The sequence below is a fragment of the Gouania willdenowi genome, unplaced genomic scaffold, assembly GCF_900634775.1.
Source record: "Gouania willdenowi unplaced genomic scaffold, fGouWil2.1 scaffold_3_arrow_ctg1, whole genome shotgun sequence".
NCBI classification, from domain to species: Eukaryota; Metazoa; Chordata; class Actinopteri; order Blenniiformes; family Gobiesocidae; genus Gouania; species Gouania willdenowi.
The window spans coordinates 1514130-1540030 of record NW_021145162.1 but is presented as its reverse complement, the minus strand read 5'-3'; the positions used below and the strand labels follow the sequence as shown (position 1 = coordinate 1540030).

The 25901-nt window shown below is 40.4% G+C and overlaps 2 protein-coding genes across 2 annotated transcripts; both read right to left on the bottom strand.

Moving 5' to 3' along the window:
* Positions 1–1176: 1176 nt before the first annotated feature.
* selenbp1 (selenium binding protein 1) lies at positions 1177–24195 on the bottom strand. Its single transcript, XM_028442145.1, has 12 exons — positions 23803–24195; positions 23490–23543; positions 12991–13103; positions 12737–12922; positions 5387–5507; positions 5131–5313; positions 4867–5048; positions 4592–4670; positions 4362–4483; positions 4189–4281; positions 3998–4116; positions 1177–1475 (listed from the first exon to the last, which is right to left on the bottom strand). Exons 1-12 carry the CDS (start codon positions 23804–23806, stop codon positions 1313–1315), a joined length of 1419 nt encoding a protein of 472 aa, XP_028297946.1. The 5' UTR covers positions 23807–24195; the 3' UTR covers positions 1177–1312.
* Positions 7990–11111, bottom strand: LOC114460108 (uncharacterized). The gene is made up of 2 exons (XM_028442146.1): positions 9714–11111; positions 7990–9547 (listed from the first exon to the last, which is right to left on the bottom strand). The coding sequence occupies exons 1-2, from the start codon at positions 10184–10186 to the stop codon at positions 8638–8640; spliced, it is 1383 nt and encodes a 460-aa protein (XP_028297947.1). The 5' UTR covers positions 10187–11111; the 3' UTR covers positions 7990–8637.
* Positions 24196–25901: the final 1706 nt, after the last annotated feature.

The window sequence follows — 25901 nt, the reverse complement described above, 5'->3', positions numbered from 1 at the left end:
CAGCTACACTTCAATCCAGGGGTTTTCAACCTCGGGGTGGGGACCCCATGTGGGGTTGCCTGGAAATAAAATGGGGTAGCGTGAATAAAATCAAAAACGGAGTAGAATTATTTTGTAACTTTTTAAAAAATATTTTATTCCATCCATCCATTTCAGACCCACTTTATCCTGTTTTCCAGGGTCTTGGGGATTTTTTAAAATTACATTTAAAATGTAAAGTAAATACATTTTTATTGTTGTTTAAAATTGTATTTATCTATTTTGCACAATTAAAGAAAACAATGCATAAAATCACAGAAACAGACATACAGCACAGGAGGAGAGAGCTTAAATAATTATTCATTTATTTATTTTAATGAAAATACCACAAATACAATCTAAAATCTCTTAATTAACACACTAACACAGCATAACAAACATGATAAAAAAAAAAGGCTCTGGGGTAGACAGAAATTTGTGATTTGAACATAATCCAGAGATAGGCAACTGGCGGCCCGGGGGCCACATCTGGCCCTCAGTCTAATTTTTTGCGCCCCCCCAAAGTAAATCAAAGTAAAACAAATTGCACAAAATAACTTCAAAAACACACAAATCAACAGCAAAATGCACAAAATACATAAAAACATTTTCAAAACACATAAAACAGAAATGACAACAAAGGCAAACACAACAACCAATTAAACAAACAAAAAGACTAGAAACACATCAACGAATTACAGAACAGCTCCAAACACAAACAAACTGTCAACAAAATAACAGAAAATGACAGAAAAATACAGAAAACAAAAAAATAATGAAAGCGGCCTCAAAAACGCACAAATCTACTACAGAAATGCAGAAAACGACAGCAAAATACATAAAATGACATTAACACCACAAAAAACGACCTAAAAAGACAAAACCCTTGTTTAATCCAGTGTTGATGCTCTGATTGGTCATTATTATAAATGTTGACATGAATGTTGATCATGTGACCCTCGGATCAGATACAGTCACATGTTTGTGGCCCGCTGTGATAGAGTTGCTTTAATCCGTTAGAAAACCAGTAAAAAGTTGATTTATTTCAGGGATTCAGTTCCAACACCTTCACCCACATCAGACGAACATGTTCACAGCATCCTCTTTAATAATAATAATAATTATTATTATTATTATATAACATCAAACACACATGAGACAAGTTCAAAGATGTTTTATTGATTTTTTAACATTTCATTTCCCTCCAGCAGAAGGCCACGTCACATGTGGTTTGATCATGCTGTGAATCGGGGCGGTGCTTAGAATGCCTAGTGCTGATTGGTGGACTCCGTGTTTACACCCAGATGTCAGATGTACAGTCTCCGCCTGGGTAGCGCACCTCGTGGGCCAGCGCCGGTCCCTCAGGTTCCTTCCCAAAGTCCACCAGGAAGTCCTCGTTCAGGGTCAGACCACCACCGTCAGAGTCCACGTCAATCTGCATCATCACTGAGCCCTCCCTGCACCAGGACATCACCATGGTAACACAACAACACATTAAAGACAATGATCACATGACTACACATAACACACCAGGGGAGTATTTCATCAAAGTGTTCTTAAAGGGCCAGGCCTACGGTTTAAAGCCATCTGTGACCACGCCCCCTTTTCCCATTCCATCAAACTCTTCTCAGCTTGGAGCTCTCCAGCTCAGCCAATCAGCTCACAGTGTTTAGATTAAGTGCTCGTCTTCATAAAACCCACAGATTTAATGATTAGAGACGTGAGAGCTGCAGCTTTAACTCTGATTAAACAGCCAATAGAAACCACTGCTGACACCAACAGGAAGTGACATCATCTGTTACTGAGCAGTGAGAATAAAGTTGAAGAAGTTTCTGTGGTTTGAACATAGCAAAGGGTTAAACTTAGTGTTGTTTAGTCTATTTATCATAGAGAACAGGCTCGTTCGAGATGAGCCAGACGGACGCAGTTTTATCAGTGGACTGCAGAGCGGTGCATGCTGGGTAGATTTCTGACCCACTTGCTCTGATTTCAAGGGCACATGAGGCACGGAAAGCTCGACAGACCCCATCGAGACCAGCCGTCTGGGTCAGCTGCTGCAGAGGCTACATGGCCCCATGCATGATGGGAAAACGCCCACCAGTCAGTGAAGAACTGACAGATGATTGGATCAGAGACAAAAAGATATGAAACACTGAATTTAACGCCGGCACATCTCTGTATTCCCATCATGAACAGTAACAATGTCCAGACTTTAGAACTATGAGTCATCACATTTTATGCTACACACAACAACGACAACAAAAAAGTCTAAACTAAAACTAAAACTAAAGTGGAAAAATCAAATATAAATCACTGATCTTCCTCACAAGTTTTCATTTGTATTTCAGGACGTAATGTTGGATTTATAATAAATCTTCACTCAGTAGTTTATATTCTACATCATTCCAAACATCAGATCAGTGACTTTAGATAGTCTGATAGAAGGGTATACAAATACTAATCAACCTAAACGGATTTCATCTTATTATTTTATTTATTCATTTAGTCCTTTTCGTCGTGCTTTGATACTCACATCTGAGCTCCTCCCCTTTATCCTCAGACTGAGTCACACACACACACACACACACACACACACACACACACTTAGCGTAGCGCTCTTTTAGCTTTATTGTGTTAGTAGGTTTTAACTCGTTTGATTAATAAATGTTTATACTTTGAGAAGTGATTATTAATACAATATAATAAGGTTTGTTATTGAGCGTAGATAGTGTTGACAAGAGTTCACAACCCTGGATAACAAGGTATTAATAACTAATGAAGTGATCTGAAACACTTAAACTCAGTTTCAGAGTGCACCTCCTAGTTTTAATCATAAATAATATTAGAATTCTTATCACTCCGTGTCTAAGTCCCCTTACAGTGAATATCTACAGCTTTCTCATCATTAATCTCTGATCAATAAATGGACACATTTATAACATGTGGTGATGATTACGTACGTATACTTATATATATATATATATATATATATATTACTGATGGACACATGGAGACTGATTAAAATTAAACTCATTAAATATATGCTACACGTAAACATGTAATAAGACTATGATTATATCGTCATTTGTATGGATTTAAAATCATATTTAAACATTTACCATAATATTCTGTTTAATTTCCTTTAAAATACCATATATTAAAGTGGTATTTAAAGTATAACAGAAGTTTGTTTTACTCATGTTTCCTTTTATAGATCTATATTGAGTGTTTTATTAAAACATCACTAAATAACTTCTTTAATAATGATGACGTGGTTTCATGAGAGTGACTCAGCAGATTAAACCTAGTCTGCTGCTTAAACCTGGTCAGGAGCAGGTTTGGCCATGGACTGTTACTATGGTAACCAAGGTGTCTTCTCGTTGATGAAACCACTGTTCCAGTTAGAACCAGGCTTAACGGAGCCAGACTCAGGTTAAACCTGGACTAAACCCTGAGCTGGGTTTGATCAAACACCCCTCTGGTAACACACTAGTCACATGACTACACATATTAAACACTTACAACATGCTAAAGAAACTTCACACGCACGCGCACACAGTATTTAAAACAAAAATATACTAAATGAGTACAAAAATAAAAAAATAAACAATATTTATACAAAAAGTACAGAAAACGACAACAGAAGTGTACAAAAACACACAAAAATGACTCCAAAAAACATACATTACAGAAAAATACACCAAACGAATCGCCAGCAACCAGCCATTCATTTCAACATCATGCTAATGACATGCTAACATTATAATATCATGCTAACGACATGCTAACAATATACTAACATCATGCTAATGACATACTAATGACATGCAAAAAATACGCTATCATCATGCTAACATCATGCTAACAGTATACTAAAATCATGTTAGTGACATGCTAACATTATAACATCATGCTAACATCATGCTAATGTCAGGCTAACAACATGCTAACATCATGCTAACGTCACGCTACATGTCACCTGATCATGTCGGGGTAGAACTGCTTGTCCCAGCCACTGTAAAGAGAAGTGGTCACGTAGAGACGACGACCGTCAAGACTGAGCTGCAACATCTGAGGACCTCCAGGAACACGCTTCCCCTTAGAGACAGACAAGGACAGACAGAAAAGAAAGTCAGACAGGATATGGGCAAAAGAGACAGACAGTTGTACCTTGATGATCCGGGGGCGGGGTTGTGGTTGGTTCTCCAGGTCTTCAGAGACTCTGATTGGTCCATCATCAACAATACTTCCACCCAAGAACACCTGAGACAGACAGACAGACAGACAGTTGACAGACTGTCTCACCCTCACACTTCCACCTGTCCTACACGTGAGCATCACACCTGGCCGACCAATCGTGGTTTCCTGCGGTCAGTGATGTCATACTGTCGGATGTCTCCATGCAGCCAATTACTGAAGTACAGGAACCGATCATCCAATGAGATCAGGATGTCTGTGATGAGACCTGGACACACAGACAGGTGAGAGACAGACAGGTGAGGCAGACAGACAGACAGACAGACAGACAGGTGAGAGACAAACAGACAGACAGACAGACAGGTTTGAGACAGACCTGGCATCTCAGGTAACATCCATCCTTCCACCTTCTTTGGAGGAACACTAATCACCTTCTCTGCTGTCCAGTCTCCTTTCTGGAACAATAACCAGTTTGAACCATTTTTTAACTATGTTTGAACCAGTTTGAACCATTTTTTAACTATGTTTGAACCAGTTTGAACCAGTTTGAACCATGTTAGAACCAGTTTGGACCATGTTAGAACCAGTCCTGCTGCTGGTTCTGGTTCATCCCAGTCTAAGGTAGAAACCAGAAGCCTGTAAGGTACTGACCGGCATCTTGTAGAACCTGAAGACGGTCCCTCTGAGAGCACACCCCACGTATCCCTCAGTAGCGTTGGGGTTGTGGAGGAACCGGACCTCCAGAGGAATGGCCCCTTCTGGACCTAGCTCAATGGTCTGCAGCTTCCGGTGCGTGGCCCAGTCCCAGACGTGCAGGCTGCTGCCATACTGACCTACAGCAGAACAGGACCAGTAGCATCATTACCAAACCAGCTCCGCCTCTGGACCGGAGCCACAGCGCAGAACTAGACCCACCTGCCTGGACATGAGCTGGGTTGAAGCCGTCCAACAGAGCTTTGGGTGCCCCCCACTCGGTGCTGATCATCACATTGTGTCGAGGCTGGTACCAGAAGTCGTACCCGAACGGCGCCGCCTCACCTGAATGCTCCCAGTTACCGACCACCTCGAACGTCTCACCGTCCAGCAGGACGAAGCCTCCTGATTGGACGAGAGCAGCATCGCTGAGGACGCTTGTGTGTCTGTGTTGTGTGTCTGTGTTGTGTGTTCCTACCCTTCCCATTTCCTCCTGGTTCTCCCATACAGCTGATCATAATCTGTCCACTGCCCAAACAATGGCTGGTGTGAGGGTTTGCTAAACCACACTTATAGTAGAGATCCACAGGCTCCACCATCTACACAACAACACAATGATCACAACAACAACACAATGATCACACTCTGGGGTGGATTCACTAAAAGTTTAGGGGTATTAAAACATGTGCAAACGTCCCTCCATGCACTAATAAGGGGTACAAACCCCAGGAAATCAGGAGTGTGTGTGTGTTCAGTGTATCACATTGTGCCCACATTCCATCTAGTGCGTTTCCCTCTGATTAATATGTAATGTAGGAGGATCACAGAAGGCGAGAAAAAAATGGGAGGGGGAAATTTAAATAAATTAATGCAGTGGACGCAATGCAATTCATCAAATATAGAACTGTTTGCGGTGACTGTTTCTGCACCTATTAGCACCGCAATTGTAGTGAAATAGTTCCATCAAAGTATTTAGGGACACACCTGGTTTACCACCCTTTATTTCAGATCTTAGTGAATCCACCCAATAGTGGAGATCCACAGGCTCCACCATCTACACCAGTGGTTCTCAACCTTTTCAGCCCGTGACCCCCAAAACAAAGGTTCCAGAGAGCGGGGACCCCCACTGTAGCTGAAGGTGGTTGAACACAGACATGAACATTGAAGAACAGACATGTGGAGACAGGACCATCTATAAGGGGGAATAAAGGGGAGAGCCACAAGGAGTCAGTATATGGAAAGGGACAAAGCAGACTGATTCCTGAGGCGACTGCTGTCTTTCCACATCTGTCCACCTCTGCTCAGGAGCATGTACCACACAGTAGTGGCCAGCGCCTTGTTTTTTGCGGTAGTCTGCTGGGAAGAGGACCTTCGGTCTGCCGACAAGAACAGGCTGGATAAGCTTATTAAGAATGGTGTTTTCCCAGAAAAAATTAAAATTGCAAAAATCAGACCAATTTACAAGGGTGGAGAAAAATGGAATTTCACTAATTATCGACCTATATCAATATTACCACAATTATCGAAAATTCTGGAAAAACTCTTCATGAAAAGACTCGACAAATTTATAGAAGACAATAATATACTACATGAAGGACAATATGGATTTAGAAAAGGACGTTCAACAGCAATGGCTATAATTGACATCACGGAGAATATAAGAGAAGCATTAGAAAAAAAACTATTTGTATTCGGAATTTTTCTGGACCTAAAAAAAGCCTTTGACACAATAATCATGATATTCTAGAAGAAAAACTTCAAAATTACGGAATAAAGCACAACGCCTTAAAATGGATTAAAAGCTATATGACAAATAGGAAACAATATGTTGACTTTGAAGAACACACATCAAAATGCCAAACCATACAATGTGGTGTTCCACAGGGTTCAATTTTAGGGCCAAAACTGTTCATTTTATACATAAACGACATTTTCAAAGTTTCAAATTGCCTCAAACTAACGTTGTTTGCAGACGATACAACCATTCTATGCACAGGCAAAGACATTAAAACTCTAATAGAGTCAACAAATGAGGAACTATTAAAAATTCAAACTTGGTTAGATGTAAATAAACTAGCCCTAAACGTCAGTAAAACAAAATTCATTAATTTTGGAAAGAGAAAAAAAACGGTAGATATAAGAATGAAACTAAACATGGAAATAATAGAAGAAGTAAAAGAATATAGGGTACTAGGAGTGTGGATGGACGACAAGCTGACCTGGAAAAAACATATACAAATAGTCAAAAACAAAGTTGCCAAAAGCAGTTACATCCTATGGAAGCTTCAACAAATCCTACACACCAAATCACTTAAAACAATCTATTCTTCACTCATAGCATCGCACTTAAATTACTGCTCAGAAATATGGGGAAATAACTACAAAACGTATCTTGAACCACTATTTAAACTACAAAAAAATGCTATAAGAATTTTACATAAAGTACCACACAACACACACACAAACGAATTATTTGAGAAGGCAAAATACCTAAAACTGCAAGAAATAATACACTACAACACACAAATACACGCATTTAGGGCTTCATCTAAAAAACTACCACAACGAATACAAAAACCTTTCACATACAATCAAAATTCCTATGAATTCAGACATAATAATGTGTTCAGACCAAACAGGGTCAAATCTAACGTTGGCAAACATAGTACTGTGTATAGAGCCATGAACCTCTGGAATAACCTTGACGCCAGTGTTAATTTTGACAGCAAAATTTCATTTAGTTTTTGTCATAGTCTTTTGACTAAATGGTTGTTTAGTTTTAGTCATGATTTAGTCATGTTGATTCTATTAGTTTTAGTTTAGTTTTAGTCGACTAAATATCATAATGTTATAGTTGACTAAAAACCATTAGAGATTTAGTTGACGGAAATAGTGTACATTTCTTTTTGTGTTTACATGTTTCTATGTCTACAATGAATTAAAAATTAAGTATGAACAGAAAGACACAAAGGTTTTACTTATATGAAAACAATTTTAATCAACTTGGCTTTCCTCTGTATGAAATAAAGGAACAGTGCTCCTTGAAAAAAAACATTTGTTCATAAAAAAAAATTTGGACAATCTTGACACAAAAAAACTGAATTAACTGCCATATGTAGTATATATTTTCACCCTTGGAAAAACATTTAAAGAAAAGTGCATGTGCTATACTGTCAGCAGGCCTTCACTCCCTGGATAATTAATTAAATTAATTGAACTAAAAATAATACAATTCTGCAAATTAATTTGAAGTATTTCAACAAAAGTCTTCAAATATAAATACATTCAAAGGAAACAAAATATAAAAATATAATTCCATCAAGTATTTAAAACTAATAATAAAGAAAGAACACATATTCAAGATTTTATGAAAAAAAAGTAGTCATATGCATTAAGTGCAGTCTCTAACAATATTTTACCCTAACTACTAAACAACAACCATCAGGGCAGAAAAAAAACAATCTACTGGCATGGCAGACAGCCTTTTAAACACTCAAAAACAAAATCATTTTACTACGTTTTTAGAATGAAATAGTGCATGTTGTTGCAATACAAGTATAGCTAATATCCCTTTTTATTTGCTTCGATTCATTTTAAGGAATGCGCTTCGTGCTAAAGTGCTCCTTGCTCTGTTGCGCTTACCTCTAGTGAGGTCTCCTGTAACACTAAACACCCGCTCTGCAAAGGCTTGAGAAGCTGGCACAGCCAAGAGGTCTAAAGCAAAAGGCTTTAAGCTGTGATAGAGAGAATCGCTTTTTTCCAGCCAAAACTCTGTTCCTGTGTCACAAGTGATGGGCTGTGAAAGCTCTTCCTTATACTTTCTGATTTGCTGCCTGATGTTGTTTTCAGAGAATCTTTGTTTAGGTGTTGAGCAGCATTTTGAGAGAAACCTGAAGATGAGGATGGTACTACTGGTTCCTCTGTGCTCTCCTCTCCATTAACATCAGACTCATCCTCTTGTTGCGAGTGTGTGGATTTTACCACATACTCCTCTGCTGTTTTGAGCAGTTCCCGAATATTGTCATTAGTTACATTAACAAGGGTTTCACATACACTGGGGTTGACAAAACAGGCAGCTGCTGCAAGTGGCGTGAACTTTTCATCAGTTGGATCCAAGATGTATGCAAAACGAAGGTTTATACTGACTTTCATTTTTTCTGCAAGAGTACCAAGGTCTCGGTAGCTGGTGTTCTCTTTAAAGTCATCAAGGTGGCTGAGCAGGTCAAGGAGAGCAGGGACAACCAGGCACATGGACATGGTGTCACTCTGAAGGGTTTGTGTATGTTCTGCAAATGGCAGCAGTAGTTCATGCAATGACTTAAGCTTTTGCCACTCACTGGGGAGCAAGCTGTCCCAACCCATGTCATTTGCTATTTGGCTGACCGAGTCTTTCACTTTGAGGAGGCGTGCGATCATGTTATATGTGCTTGACCAGCGTGTGGAGCAGTCATTTACGACAATAAGACCACACGCATCCAAGATCCTTTGTGTTGCAACAGATGACTTGCGAAAGAGCTTCACCACCGACCTTGTTTTGTCCAGGAGTCTCTTGACACTTGCCTCCTTTTGCATCAGGTGGACCACAAGTTGTATGGAGTGCACCACACATGGAATCCGTTCCATGTTAACATTATGGTACCTGAATAACAACAACAAACACAAATTAACAAATATTTTTTAAATATTCTATTTGAAACTTAAAATAATAAATTAAAAGTGCAAAAGAAACCAAATACCACAAACATACTCCAACTTTATTCATGCAATCAAACTTGGATAAAAAGAGGTTTAAGATAATTGCTCACCTGAGATCATCAACTTCAGGCACAGAGTCACTTTCCATGACTGGGAAATCTTCTGAATCATCTGAGGTCACGTCTTCTCCCTCTGAAGCTGTATTTTTAAATGCTGCCACCATATTGCTCCCATTGTCTGTTATCACTGCGATGATCTTCTCAGTTGGTATATCCCATTCCTGCAGAGATTTATCCACACAAGCTTTGATTGACTGTGCAGTGTGTGGATGGGCTACCTGTTCAAGAGCCAACAAAATGTGCTCTGGTTTATTTTGTTCAATGCAAAAATAGCATGAACTAATGGCCAGGAATGAAGCAGTCAGTCCTTTTTTTGTCCACAAGTCAATTCCTACAGATATCCTCCGAGCAGCAGCCAGTCTCCCCCTAAATTTTTGTTTTTCATCTTCGTACTGTTTGTCTATCAAGTTACCCAATTTGGTTTTCTTTGGAATAGTCATCTTTTTGTCAATAGTTTCCATCATTAGAATAAAGTCCTCATCTTCAATAGTAGTGACTGGTAATCCTGTCCTTCCTATCCATTTCGCTATTGCTTCCTCTTTACTCAGCTGCTCTTTTGAGTTACTCTTGTATTTTAAGACACTTTGAAATGCTGTTAAAATACTCTGTTGAGTAGTTTTAGCCCTCTTTGCACCCAGCGGCCCGCTGTCATCATCTGGACGCTTCTGTAACTGTTAGAAAAATAGCGGGTAAAAGAAAAAAGAAAAAGCATTCAACTTATTGTCTAAAACGTTTCAGGCTTTTTTAATTACCATACCACAGTAATGGGCAATATAGCTCTACAAACGTAACTCTAGTGTAGCAACAAAAAGATAAACATAATTATGACATGCTTACCTTTGAGTGGATTTCAGGGTGACTTGTCTGCAAATGTTGCTTCAAGTTTGTTGTGTTTTTACCGCTAATAGTTGCTCCACACGGTGTACACAACGTCTTGTTTTGGTTCACATCATATTTAAAGTGTGTCCATATGTCGGCTCTTCTTTTTCTACCCGCAGTCGACATTTTCATACTTCCATTGCAGACACAAGGAAACGCTGAAGCCTGACTATGCAAGACACCGTCCTCTGATTGGACGTCTCTGTGTTTCTCCCGCCTTACGATACTAACAGTTCCTCTGATTGGATGTTGATGGCACAGGTCTTTTCGTCTCGTTTTTATTCGTCAACAAAAATGTCAATAACTTTCGGCAAAGTTTTTATCCCTGTGCGGTAGTTTTTATTAAGTTATCGTTTCGTATTCGTCAGACAAAACATGTCGTTGACGAAGACTATGACGAAAAATTTTCGTCAACAAAATTAACCCTGCTTGACGCAGAGACACAACAATCTGTAAATCTGAAAGGATTTAAGGAGAAAACACGGAGGATATTTCTACACACATACAGGTCTCAAGTCAACTCTTCATCGAACTCTACAGCAACGACATGGAACTCATCAACTGGTCATTGAGCGCCATTGACAAAATCTTCACGACGAGGCAATTACTACAGCACGAACCAGCGTGTCCAAAGGACACATACCCAAGTGGATATGTCATGGATGCACGAGGGAGAAGCCAGATGCTCTGTCTCTCCCTGTTGACAGTGGAAGATGTGGAGGACATCTATCTGCTAGGAGTCATGATCTTTGGCCTGCTAATGATGTGGGTATGTGTATGTGCATGTGCCTTTCTGATACATCGTAAGCTGAGGCGACTTTCCGAGGATATGAAGGTTCTCTGAAAGAAGAAGAACTTCACGTTTGGAGAGTTGGAGGAACGTAAACAACGACTGGAAAAGAAAACTCGAGGAGATACGGAGAAAAAGGACAGTGAAGAGGAGTAACAACAGGAACAATGACTGCAGACGAGAACACATCACATAAAAAAGGACAAAAAAAAAAAAAAAAGAGACGTTAATGAAAAGATGAAATTATGGTATGAAGAAGATGAGAATGTTTGACTAGGGAAGAAACGAGGTTTGATGTAAAATTATCTGTGTTCAAATCAGGAGATGATGTGATTTTGCTCTGAATGTCAAAGTGAATTTCTGTGATTGCAACCATGTCAGAAATGAACTGAATAAATAAATAAATAAAATAAAAAAGAAAGCAGGGTCTGTGGCACTGAGCGTGCACCAGTCCAACAGGCGGCAGAGGCGAGGATGCTCTCAAAACTCAGGGTCATCATGAGTTACCCCTCCCATCCCCTTCATGCCCTGTCGGTGATTAACAACAGCACCTTCAGTCACAGACTGATGGCACCAAAGTGCAAGTCTGAGCGCTTCAGGTGGACCTTTGTCCCAGCTGCTATTGTACTCTTCAATGCACACAGATAAACGTACCCTACCTATGCACGCTTTTATGCTCTTTTTTATTTATTTATGTATATATGTGAATGATAGATGTTTGGATTTGATGTTTCCCTGTTATATGTGAGCTGCTGTAACAGCATCATTTCCTGTAAAGGATCATTAAAGTATCTATTTATCTATCCATCTATCTATCTATGAAAAGTGGTGAATGTGGTTAAATTGGCAAAAAATAAAATATGGTGAAAAGAGGTTAAAAGTGATAACAATGCTTCAACATATGTGACATTAGGTTGGAAAGTGGTATCAAGGGTTTATAACTGCTAAAAATGTCTTGAAAGTGGAAAAAAATTGCAGAAAAGTGGCAGAAATGGGAGTAATGTAGCAAAAATGCATCAAAAGGAGCAAAAATATGACAAGAAAAAATGATGAAAATAGGTTTAAATATGGCAAGTTTGGTGTAGTTGCAGAAAAAAGAAGTAAAAATGGGCTCAAATTGTTCAGAAAACATTTTTAGTTTCATGAGGGCATCTGGCAACCCCCTCACAGTGTCTCCAGACCCCAAATGAGGTCCTGACCCCAAGGTTGAGAACCTCTGACTTACATTAAAACAACAATACAATCACACTACAGTACAGAGCCACAGGCTGGATAAGTCCCACCCACTTTGTCCACTGTTTTAGGGCATGGCCTGTGTTTGAGGGTGTGGCCTGTGTCCTCCTACCTTGTGGATCTTTGGTGCTCTGGGGTCTGTCCCCACGTCGATGACGTAGATCCTGGAGGAGATGAGCGAGGGCAGGATGAGGCGGTTGCGGCTCTTGGAGGCGTCGCCATAGCAGCTGCTGCAGGCATTCCAGCCCGAGTGGTGCAGCTCATCACGGAGGTTGGGCATGGGCAGACGGTGGATCACCTGAGGGTCACAGGTGATGATGTCACAGATAATGGAGGCGCTCTGATTGGCCAGAGCCGTGTTCTAACCTGGCAGTAGGTGGGCGAGTCTGGCTGGACGTCCACCGTGGCCAGGTAGTCAGGCTTCAGAATGGGCGTGTTCCTGTAGATGCACGGCAGGTAGACTATCTGCTCCCTGGGACCTTCAGCACAACAACAGACACAGTGTGACGCCCCCACAGCATCACTGACCTCATCACCACCACATAACCACACTGTACGGACGCTAATGATGCTAACGCTTTTTGACCTTATTTTACGGATTCCACTGTGAAGGTGAATAACCAGAGGTACAACCTGAGGTACCAAAGGAACAACTAGAGGTACAACCTGAGGTACCAAAAGAACAACTAGAGGTACAACCTGAGGTGCCAAAAGAACAACTAGAGGTACAACTTGAGGTACAACCAGAGGTACAACCAGAGGTACCAAAGGAACAACTAGAGGTACAACCTGAGGTACAACCAGAGATACAACCAGAGGTACCAAAGGAACAACCTGAGGTACAACCTGAGGTACAACTAGAGGTACCAAAGGAACAATCTGAGGTACAACCAGAGGTACAACCAGAGGTACCAAAGGAACAACCTGAGGTACAACCACAGGTACAACCAGAGATACAACCAGAGGTACAACCAGAGGTACCAAAGGAACAACTAGAGGTACAACCAGAGGTACAACCAGAGGTACAACCAGAGATACAACCAGAGGTACCAAAGGAACAACCTGAGGTACAACCAGAGGTACCAAAGGAACAATCTGAGGTACAACCAGAGGTACAACTAGAGGTACAACCTGAGGTACCAAAGGAACAACCTGAGGTACAACCAGAGGTACAACTAGAGGTACAACCTGAGGTACCAAAGGAACAACCGGAGGTACAACCAGAGGTACAACCAGAGGTACCAGAGGTACAACAAGAGGTATCAGGTGAACAACCAGAAGTACCAAAGTTACAACCAGAGGAACAACCAGAGGTATCAGAAGAATGGTTCTAATGTTCAATCCACACAGGTTAACATTCAGTGAGAACAACTGTACAGTATCCTATGGGAACAGAGCAGCATCAGTCTGAACACATGGGAGAACACTGAACTGCAGCCAACCAATCACAGGCAGGGGGAGGAGTCAGTAGATTACCTGCAGCTGAATATCTCAGCAGGAAGGTGGCCTTCAAAATAAGAGTTCTAATGTCCCACATTCAGTAAGCTGTGTGTGTGTGTGTGTGTGTGTGTGTGTGTTTATATGTCTCTCTCTCTCTCTCTGTGTGTGTGTGTGTCTAGATCAGAGGAGGTGATGTAACATTTATTTGGCAGACACTCTTCCTCTTTGTGTCTCTTTTATGAGGAATAATAAAATAAAACAATAAAAGATCAAAACACACTCATTGTGCGATGCTTTAAAGTCTGTGTGAACTTTTCCCACTGATAAGAACTTTGTGTTTGAATCGCTCCACATTCACGTTTCAGAACAATCAGCTCACAGGAAGTGTTTAACTAATGAGACGCTCCACACTGCATCAGGTGATCAAAGCGTTCCATTAATCTCTGTATCACTCTTATCATCCAAACACAAAGTTCAGCTGATCATAGTTTAAAAGATTCCACCATTAAACCTTCAATTATTTACCTCACACCATAAATTATTCCTGGGATAAAAAGCTTGATTAGATACACCGCCCACATTCTATCATGTATGCATAGACACGCCTACATTCTACCATGTATGTATGGACACGCCAACATTCTACCATATACGTATGGACACGCCCACATTCTATCATGTATAGTATGTATGGACACACCTACATTCTACCATGTATGTATTGACATGCCCAAATTCTACCATGTATGTATGTATGGACACGCCCACATTCTATCAAGTATGTATGGACATGCCCACATTCTACCACGTATGTATGGACACACCCACATTCTATCATGTAGTAAAGTAAGTAATTTATTTATAAAGCGCTTTTTGCAGATAAAATCACAAAGTACTGTACAGAGCTGTGGAGAAATTAATAAAAGTGCAACATCATAATAGAATAAAACATGGGTGCATATACATTATAAAAACAGCATCATAAAAGGATAACAACATTTTAAAATCCAGTAACTAAAAGCTTTTCTGGAAAGTGTAGTCTTCAGCAGTTATTTAAAAGTGACCACACAGTTGAGCTCCCTGAGAGACTGGTGCAGGTTATTCCAGAGTCTGGAACACCAGGTCTCCTCTGGTTTTACATTTAGTTTTTGGAGTCTTTAGAAGACCCTGACCTGAAGACTGAAGGCACAACAAGTCTGAGATATATTAAGGGGTCTGATCATGTAACGCTCAGAACGTAAGAACTAATATGTAACGACGAGGTGATGTTACTTATGGACTGTTACACTTATGAACTGTAGTAATTTAAAAAAAGAGTCAATTGTAATACTGTGACAAACTGCAGTGCTTAATGAAATTAAGAGACACATTTTTGTTGTATTGGTTTAATTAATTTATTGGTCAAATGGTGAAGCACATGGTTCAGGTCACAGGATTCATCTAGTGATAAACACAGAAAATACATTTCAGTTCATTGATAAATAACTTAGCAGTGACATGAAAGATAAAACAATTAAATATGTTCTGGTATTTTGTATGTGATTAAATGTGATCTTCAACAAAGCTTACCTGTGCATGCTCTCTTCCTCTGTCCTGAGGTGTTCAGGTAAAAGAATTCCCCGGGGCTTTTGGACACCTTTTTCTAGTTCCAGGTGGGAGAGACCAAGCAGAGACTAGGAACAGGGGAGCTGGATGTGTGTAGCTCAATGTAAATATGTAGTTTAATCATTTAGGAGATGTAAATAAGATTAATGATATTAATACAGGGTTAGTGTTTGTGATAATGTCTGTTAGGAAGTGTTTGTGTAAATATTTATGTTGTACTTTTAATATGCACATTATATGTCACCCCATGCTTGGTACAGGCTAATTAGTGGTACACCTGTATATAAGGACCTTCATTCTGTTCAGTAGAGAGTGGAATGGAGATTGAAGTACACTGTGCTTGTGGTGCAAACTAAAAAATAAACAGATAAAACTGATGCATCAAAACCTGGAGCCTGGTTTCCTTATTGACTGCCTCCACTGCTACGGTTGATCCTTGACAAATGGTGTCAGAAGTGGGATTCTGCCTGCACTTTAAGGAGGAACCATGACCAGAGGAACGAAAGGGGAGCTGATGGTGGAGCCAGATGATGGTGAACCAGCTACCTCAGCAGAGCGGCAGGGTGCATCAGCAGCCAGCAGCCCAGATGGGTTGGAGGAGTTGACAAAACTGGTAAAATCTCTGGTCCACTCCCAGGCATCAAGGGACCAGCAGGTGGAAAAAGAGTCTGGACGGCAAGACCAGAGATGGAGAAGTATGCAACACCAGTTTACTCAGATTCAAGCACAGATGAGAGAGTTAAAAGAGGACTATGAGAACAGAGTTCTTGTTCCAGATGAGCACAATGATGACATTGATTATCATAGTGGGGCTCCAAGCCAACTCCAGCAGCAGGAGGAGCTACAGCAACCTATACCAGTGAGGACACCTAACATCCCGCAAGAGCCAAAGCTGTTACCTCTCTCTCCTAGTGAGGATATTGAACATTACTTGACAACGTTTGAAAGAATTGCTACTATCTGCCGTTGGCCAAGAGAAGAGTGGGCTATTCAGCTGATCCCTCTACTTACTGGTAAGGCACGGAGTGCTTATGTTCACATGGATATTGCTGACACGGAGGACTATGATAAACTCAAAGATGTCATTTTGGCTAAATATGAGCTCACAGCTGACACCTATAGGCGAAGGTTTCGTTCCCTGGACATCAACCAAGGTGAATTACCCCGTGAACTCTATGTGCGGCTGAAGGATCTATTCAATAAATGGACAAGGCCAGAGACTTCCACAGTTAAAGACATATCAGAGATGTTAATACTGGAGCAGTTTCTGAGAATGGTGGGACCTGAGCTTGAAGTCTGGATTCGAGAACGGGACCCAAGGTCTGCGGAGGAGGCTGCCCGTCTTGCAGAGGTTTTTCTGTCAGCCAGAACGGGATCAAGACGAACCACTTTGGGCCAAGACAAAAGCTTCACCAGACGTAAGTCCAATGGGGGTGAAAGGAGTGGTCATTCACAGGTCAGACATCAGTCTAGCTCAAGACAAACTTCCCCTAGTAGACCAAATAGTAATAAGAAATCTTTTTCTGCATCCAGGCAGGATGTGCGCTGTTATCAGTGTAATGAGATTGGTCACACCCAATACACATGCCCTGCCACCAGACAAAGTAAGCCCTCTCTTCTATGTTCCTTTCCCAGACCCACCCACCCAGGACATTCTCAAGTTCAGGGTGAAGCACTTACTACCCCTGCACTAGTAAATGGTCAGCGAGAGGAGGCCCTTCTTGACTCGGGTTGTTTTCAGTCTGCTGTTCTGCCTAGTTTAGTGCCAAGGGAAATGTGGAGTGAGATGACTTCCAAAATTAGTTGTGTACATGGGGATAAGAAGTTGTATTCCACAGCTGAAATTTATCTTACAGTAGGGGGTCAGACTTATTTTCTCACGGTAGCATTAGTGCCCACACTTCCATATCCAGTTGTTCTTGGGCATGATGTTCCAACTCTACTTGACTTAATAGAGCAGGAGAGACGATTTAAACACCACAAACGTCCTGTTAATAAATCAGTTCAAATTGCCCAACCAGCTGTATGCAATAGTGTAATGACTAGGGCTCAGAAAGAAAGAAATACCCTAGAAGAGTTACCTTTTTTTCATTCTGACCTAGGGTCAGAACCAGTGAAGCGACGTAAGTCAAAGGCCCAGAAAAAGAGGGAAAAGTTGTGGAGTACAGCCAGAATCAACGGTGATGAAGCATGCCCCGAACTGGTTGTTAATGATCTGGTCCCTTCTGATATTGTTAAGCTGCAGCAAGCTGATCACACATTAAAACCATGGTTTGAAATAGTCTCAGAGATTGAAGGGGTGAGTAATGGCAGAGTAAATTGTGTCTCTGACATAGACTATATTATAAAAGATGGCATACTTTACCAGCGACAAGGTGAGGTTGAGACGTTAGCTTTACCACAGAGCCTTACATATAAAGTAATGGAGCTGGGTCACTCAATCCCATGGGCAGGTCACCTAGCATTCCAAAAAACACTCCGCAGGGTAGGCAGTAGATTTGCATGGCCGGGAATGTATACCAATATTAAAAACTTTTGTGCATCCTGTGAGACATGTCAGGTAACATTCCCTAGAACTGTAGCCCGTGCTCAACTACAGCCGCTGCCAATCATAGATACACCATTTGAAAGAATAGGCATGGATGTAGTGGGTCCCCTTGAGAGGACAAGCTCAGGAAATTGGTACATTTTAGTAATATGTGACTATACCACGCGTTACACCGAAGCCTTTCCTCTTAGAGCTGTGAAAGCTAAGCACGTTGCTGGCTGTCTTCTACAACTCTTTTCAAGGGTAGGCATCCCAAAGGAGGTTCTCACTGACTGTGGCACAAATTTTCTTTCTAAGCTGTTAAAGCAGGTGTATCAGTTGTTGGGGATAAAGCACATTAAGACCACTCCCTACCACCCCCAGACGGACAGTTTGGTTGAAAGATTTAATCAAACTTTGAAAAATATGTTACGTAAGTTTGTATCCAAAACTGGGTCAGACTGGGACCAGTGGCTTCCCTACCTACTGTTCGCCTACAGAGAGGTGCCACAAGTGTCGACAGGATTTTCCCCCTTTGAACTGTTGTATGGTCGGCAGGTGAGGGGCCCACTTGACCTTCTCAAAGAGCATTGGGAGAATCCAAAGGCTGAGCGTGAAAATGTGGTGGCTTATGTCCTGAAAATGAGGGACAGATTGGAGCAGATTATGGCACTGGCACATGAACACATGAGATTGGCAAAAGAGAGCCAGAAGACCTGGTATGACAAGAGTGCCAGAGAAAGAATTTTCCATCCGGGGCAAAGGGTGTTGCTGCTGCTCCCATCCAATGACAGTAAGCTGCTGGCGAGATGGCAGGGTCCTTATGAGATCACAAAATGTCTTGGTAAAGTCACCTATGAACTGTATATGCATGATAAACAAAAGAAACATCAGGTATTTCATGTTAACCTATTGAAAGCATTTAAGGAGCCTTCATTTGAGCAGTCGATCCAGAACCTTCTCATCTGTCCTGCAATGGAAGAGGATGAAAAGGAGCCTTTACTTCTTCCCGACATTGCTGAGAATGCTGCGGTGGATGTGTCGCATCTGACCCTGGTCCAGCAGAAGGAGGTGAGAGAACTTTTGGATCCGGAGCTGTTCCAACAAAAGCCGGGTTTTACAAACCTGATCCAGCACAAAGTCCACCTTAAGCAGGATGCTCTTCCCAAGCGCAGGAGCTACAGGATCCCAGAAAGGTTGGTGCCACGGCTTAAGAAGGAGATCGCCTCTATTTTGCAGATGGGCATCATTGAGACTTCAACCAGAGAATGGTGCAGCCCGGTGGTATTGGTCCCGAAAAAGGATAGTTCATTAAGGTTCTGCATTGACTTCAGGTACCTGAATTCTGTATCAAAGCTTGAATCCTACCCAATGCCCCGTATTGATGAACTTCTGGAAAGAGTGGGAAGGGCAGAGTTCATTACAATGCTTGACCTAAGTAAAGGTTATTGGCAGCTGGCCCTTGCACCAGAGTCTAAGGAGCTCACAGCTTTTGTAACTCCCTATGGCAAATTCCAGTTTCAGGTGATGCCATTTGGTCTCCAGGGGGCACCGTCAACTTTTCAGCAACTGATGGACCAAGTGCTGAGAGATGTCCCACAGTTTGCAGCAGCTTACCTGGATGATGTGATTATCTTCAGTCACTCCTGGATGGACCACGTTGCTCACCTTCGGCAGGTGCTACACCGGATTAAGGATGCTGGGCTGACCATTAATCCAGGCAAGTGTGAACTAGCGCGCCACCAGGTAGAATACCTGGGCCATGTTGTTGGACAGGGGGTTGTCAAGCCTCGTGTGGGGAAGGTGGATGCCATTCATTCGTATCCTGTGCCGACCACAAAGAAAAAGGTGCGTTCCTTTCTTGAATTGGTGGGTTGGTATCGTAAATTTGTTCCTCATTTTGCTTCTCGAGCAGCCGTATTAACTGAACTCACCAGAGCCTCAGCCCCAAACAAAGTAAAGTGGACGGCCGAATGTGACAGAGCGTTCAGCGACCTCAAGACAGCAATCACAAGTGAGTCTGTTCTCCACAGTCCAGATTTTTTTTGCCCGTTTACACTACAGACGGATGCTTCTGGTGTTGGCCTGGGCGCAGTGCTTCTGCAGGACAATGAGGAAGAGCGGCGCCCTGTTCTTTTTCTAAGTCGTAAATTACAGGACAGAGAGACAAGGTACTCAACAGTGGAGAAAGAGTGTCTCGCAATGAAGTGGGCAATCAGTGCTCTACGTTATTATCTGCTGGGACGTCACTTCCTTCTAGGGACGGATCATCGAGCACTGCAATGGCTAAACAGGATGAAGGATTCTAATATGCGTCTTACTGGTTGGTATATTTCCCTGCAGCCTTACAACTTTACAGTACAGTACATTGCTAGAAAAGACACTTTGGTGGCAGACAGTCTTTCCAGAGTACATGAGAATTGAGGAACTGTACTGCTGGAGAAGGGGGAGGAAATGTAACGAAGAGGTGACGTTACTTATGGACTGTTACACTTATGAACTGTTGTAATTTAAAAAAAGAGTCAATTGTAATACTGTGACAAACTGCAGTGCTTAATGAAATTAAGAGACACATTTTGTTGTATTGGTTTAATGAATTTATTGGTCAAATGGTGAAGCACATGGTTCAGGTCACAGGATTCATCTAGTGATAAACACAGAAAATACATTTCAGTTCATTGATAAATAACTTAGCAGTGACATGAAATATAAAACAATTAAATATGTTCTGGTATTTTGCATGTGATTAAATGTGATCTTCAACAAAGCTTACCTGTGCATGCTCTCTTCCTCTGTCCTGAGGTGTTCGGGTAAAATAATTCCCCGGGGCTTTTGGACACCTTTTTATAGTTCCAGGTGGGAGAGACCAAGCAGAGACTAGGAACAGGGGAGCTGGATGTGTGTAGCTCAATGTAAATATGTAGTTTAATAATTTAGGAGATGTAAATAAGATTAATGATATTAATACAGGGTTAGTGTTTGTGATAATGTCTGTTAGGAAGTGTTTGTGTAAATATTTATGTTGTACTTTTAATATGCACATTATATGTCACCCCATGCTTGGTACAGGCTAATTAGTGGTACACCTGTATATAAGGACATTCATTCTGTTCAGTAGAGAGTGGAATGGAGATTGAAGTACACTGTGATTGTGGTGCAAACTAAAAAATACCCAGATAAAACTGATGCATCAAAACCTGGAGCCTGGTTTCCTTATTGACTGCCTCCACTGCTACGGTTGATCCTTGACATAATATTTTATAGTTTATTCTAAACTTAACTGGAAGCCAATGCAGAGTAGAAAGAATGGTGGTAATATGGGATGTTCTAGAAGCACCAGTTAAAAGTCTGGCAGCAGCGTCTGAACGATCTGGAGTCTGTTTAGGGTCGACTTATTAAAACATGTAAAAACAGAATTACAATAGTTAATGTGTGATGATATAAATGTGTGTATGACCAGTTCTAGATCTGATTTTAATAATAAATGTCTGACTATAGAGATATTTCTCAGGTGATAAAAACAGTTTTTAGTCAGTAGATGACAGTGACCCTCCAAAGACATGAACTGATCAAACACAAGGTTTTAACAGATGAGCCCAGATCACCAAGAGACTTTTTAATCACATGATCAGAGTTTATGTTTTATTAGAATTTATCTGGAGATCATTTGATAACAACCAGTTTTTGATACAGGATATACAATCTAAGATCTCTGATAAAAAGTGAAACTCTGAGTCATTAAGGAACAGTACAACTGGATATCATCAGCATAAAAATTATAAGACACATTTTTTAAAACCACGGATCAACCGACCAAGAGGCATCAGATACATTAAAAACAAAACAGGAACCAGAACAGAGCCCTGGGCTACTCCACATGACAGGTTGGACATATTGGACATTACATCATTAATAGCAACATTAAAGGTTCTTCCATTAATGTAAGAGGTAAACTTACAGTACCAGAAAACCCATCTCAGATGTAAGTGGATCAACCAGTCTACTGTGATCTACTGTATCAAAGGCAGCATCAGATCAAGTAAAACTAAAACTGTGTAACGACCAGAGTCAGTGACATCATCACGTCACTAGAAACTTTCAGAAGATCAGTTTCAGTGGAGTGGATTGATCTAAAAACATGTTGATGTTTATCATAAATATCATGCTGTTCCATGTATGAGGTTAGCTGCTTAGCAACCATTTTCTCCATGATTTTAGACATGAAGGGAAGCTTAGATATGGGGCAGTAGTTTATAGGCTCCCATGGATGAAGATTGGGTTGTTTAAGAATGGGGTTTATTATCGCATGTTTAAAGAAGCTGGGGACTGAGCCAGATACAAGTGAGAGGTTTATCAATGTTACCACCAAAGGACCAACAACATCAAAAACATTTAAAAGCAGAGAAGTAGGAACAATGTCTACAGAGCTCGATGAGGGTTTCATCTTTCCTACTAAAACTTGAACATCCTGTAGGCTGACAGGAGTGAAGGAGGACCATGAGCTCACAGGGGCTGATGCACTGCACAAGCTAATTAAGGAAGGAGTGATGCTAGCCCTGATGTCTTGTACTTTATTTACAAAGAAATTTAAAAGATTGTTACAGTCCTCCTGTGTGTGTACAGGCACATGGGACGGTGAGGGTGCAACAAGATTTTCAATAGTATTGAACAAAACCTTGGGGTTTCTCTTATTTTGCAAAACAAGATTAGTGAAATAAGCAGAGCGGGCATGCTTTATTAATTCATTTAGCTCCATATAAATAAGCAAATAAACAAATATGTATGTATAGACATGCCAACTTTCTACCATGTATGGACACGCCCACATTCTTCCATGTACAGTATGTATGGACATGCCCACATTCTACCATGTATGTATGGAAACACCCACATTCTACCATGTATGTATGGAAACACCCACATTCTATCATGTATGTATGGACACACCCATATTCTACCATGTAGTGACACACCCACATTCTATCATGTATGTATGGGCACGCCCACATTCTATCACGTATGTATGGACACTCCCATGTCCATACGTACATGATACAATGTGGGCGTGTCAAGGGCAGGACAGGAAGTGACTTCACCTGAACTCGCTTTAGTGTGTCTGTGATTTATGAAAAGAAAAGAATGAGAAGGGTTTGGGTCCTATGCCAAGTTTAATAAATGAGGCCCTGAACTACTCACCAGGAGAGAAGATGTTCTGTTTTACAGAAGGTCAGTGAATGCCTCACAAAGTTAAACACATGCTGAGTCCAATACAATCAGAAATCTGAACACTCACCTTTCATCGCCTCCAGAGGAGACCTGAAGCCTGGACCACATCCTGTACACACAGCTACACACACACACACCAAACACACACACACACACACACACACACACACACACACACACACACACACACACACACACACACACACAGGTTATATAAGGTTACTGATGAACTTTTCAATGTGCAGACAAGCAAACAATGTGTGTGTCCTGCCGTGTGAGTGAGTGAGTGTGTGTGTGTGTGTGTATGATGACACACTTTTGAAGTTATTTCACGTGAGAAACTGAAAGTCATTAAATGCACCAAATGTTCTCACACTCACACATATCTCAGCAGGTTATGTTGTGTAGTCCTGGTTGTGTAGTCCTGGTTGTGTTGTTCTGGTTGAGTAGCCCAGGTTGTGTAGTCCAGGTTGTGTTACTCTGACAGTTTGGGTGTCTGAGCTTTTCCTGAGAAAAATCCTGCTGCATAAATATGAGAGCCTCGGGGGGCGGAGCTTCATGCACTTTAACACTTCCACCATTCCTCCATTCATTACACAACCACACACACACACACACAGTGTGTGTGTCTTAGAGCTGATCTAGGATTGGGAATGTTTGGTTGAGTGAAGCTAACAGAGAACTGTTTATCTGGATCAGTTAATCCAGCCTTGTAGGATCACCCCATACAGTTAAACTAACTAAACTAACTAAACAGAACTAAACTAACTAAACAGAACTAAACTAACTAAACAGAACTAAACTAACTAAACAGAACTAAACTAACTAAACAGAACTAAACTAACTAAACTAACTAAACAGAACTAAACTAACTAAACAGAACTAAACAGAACTAAACTAACTAAACAGAACTAAACTAACTAAACAGAACTAAACAGAACTAAACTAACTAAACTAACTAAACAGAACTAAACTAACTAAACAGAACTAAACTAACTAAACAGAACTAAACAGAACTAAACTAACTAAACAGAACTAAACTAACTAAACAGAACTAAACTAACTAAACAGAACTAAACTAACTAAACTAACTAAACAGAACTAAACTAACTAAACTAACTAAACAGAACTAAACTAACTAAACAGAACTAAACTAACTAAACTAACTAAACAGAACTAAACTAACTAAACAGAACTAAACTAACTAAACAGAACTAAACTAACTAAACTAACTAAACAGAACTAAACTAAGTGAAGTCAGGTGTTGGTGTTCAGTGTAATCCAAAACTCCAAAAACACAATTGGAACTTGAAGCTGATAATCTAGCCCCACCCCCTCAACCTTTGACCATGCTTAGTGAGTGAGCAACATGTGGACTGGTTGCTACATGCTAAGCTAACCAAACATGTAGTGGTCTCTGTCATAACTGTCAGGTTTTAGATTTGAAAATATGGAAAACTTTCTGGCGCCCACTACCAGTCGTCCCACCACTACCAAGCTCCAGTATCTCTTATATTTTAATATAGATGTACAATAAATCTAAAATACCCACTTATTAAATATAATAATGTGATTATAATCTGGTAAGATGACCTTTATTAACATTAAAATACTGTGAACATTCCTACTAGGGCTGGTGATATGAACCAAAACTCATATCTAATATATTTTATCAAAATGGTGAAATATGATATAAATCTAGATAATTTTATTAAATAAAGTCTGACCAGAAAAACAATTCTGGGTTAAATTTGCTGATGTAAAATGTTACACAGACACATTTATTAATAAACAGCTGATCAATATGTGACACTTATTAATCATCTAACTGAGCTTTACATGTTGTTCTGAGAAGTAAAAGCAGTGACTCTTAAAACTAGTATTTTGATTCATAATAAGCTATAATAAATATATGAAATATTATAGTTTTCTATATCACCAAAATATAAAACTTGATACATCTTGAATCTCGATATATCGCCCAGCCCTAATTCCTAAATTATAAAACAGCCTAAATAAAAACATAAATGTGTTTATGAAGCACATGTGTTTATTTAATATACTTACAGTTTATAAACAAATCAACACGTTGTATATTTACTGTTAATTTAACGTTGTTTGTCTTTAAGTGAGACATTAACATTTTATTTTATTACATATTTTATTATAATTTCTCATACTCACTCATATGGTTCTCTGATATTCACTAATGACTTATTAAACACATTTATTACAGACTTTACATTATTTAACACTTTGTAAACAGTGTATATTTGTGGAGCTTGTGATTGGATGATTTTTCATGGTGACTTACGTGGTTCCTTCTGCTGTGGTAGACGTTAAAATATCAGTTATTAATCTAACGGAACGTGTAACTGTGTCACATCCTGATGGTCTTTATGAAGATAAACTCTATGTTATATTTTACAACATATTTACACCAGTTCTTTGTTTTTATCACCAGAACGTCTTCATTATC

Excerpts from the sequence above, each read along its gene's own strand:
- LOC114460108 (XM_028442146.1), bottom strand. The coding sequence starts at position 10,186 with ATGATGGAAACTATTGACAAAAAGATGACTATTCCAAAGAAAACCAAA. Across the intron at positions 9,548-9,713 it reads CCTGAAGTTGATGATCTCAG|GTACCATAATGTTAACATGG; the intron begins GTGAGCAATTAT and ends GTTGTTATTCAG.
- selenbp1 (XM_028442145.1), bottom strand. Across the intron at positions 5,508-12,736 it reads GAGCACCAAAGATCCACAAG|ATGGTGGAGCCTGTGGATCT; the intron begins GTAGGAGGACAC and ends GTTGTTGTGTAG. Across the intron at positions 4,282-4,361 it reads AACCACGATTGGTCGGCCAG|GTGTTCTTGGGTGGAAGTAT; the intron begins GTGTGATGCTCA and ends TGTCTGTCTCAG.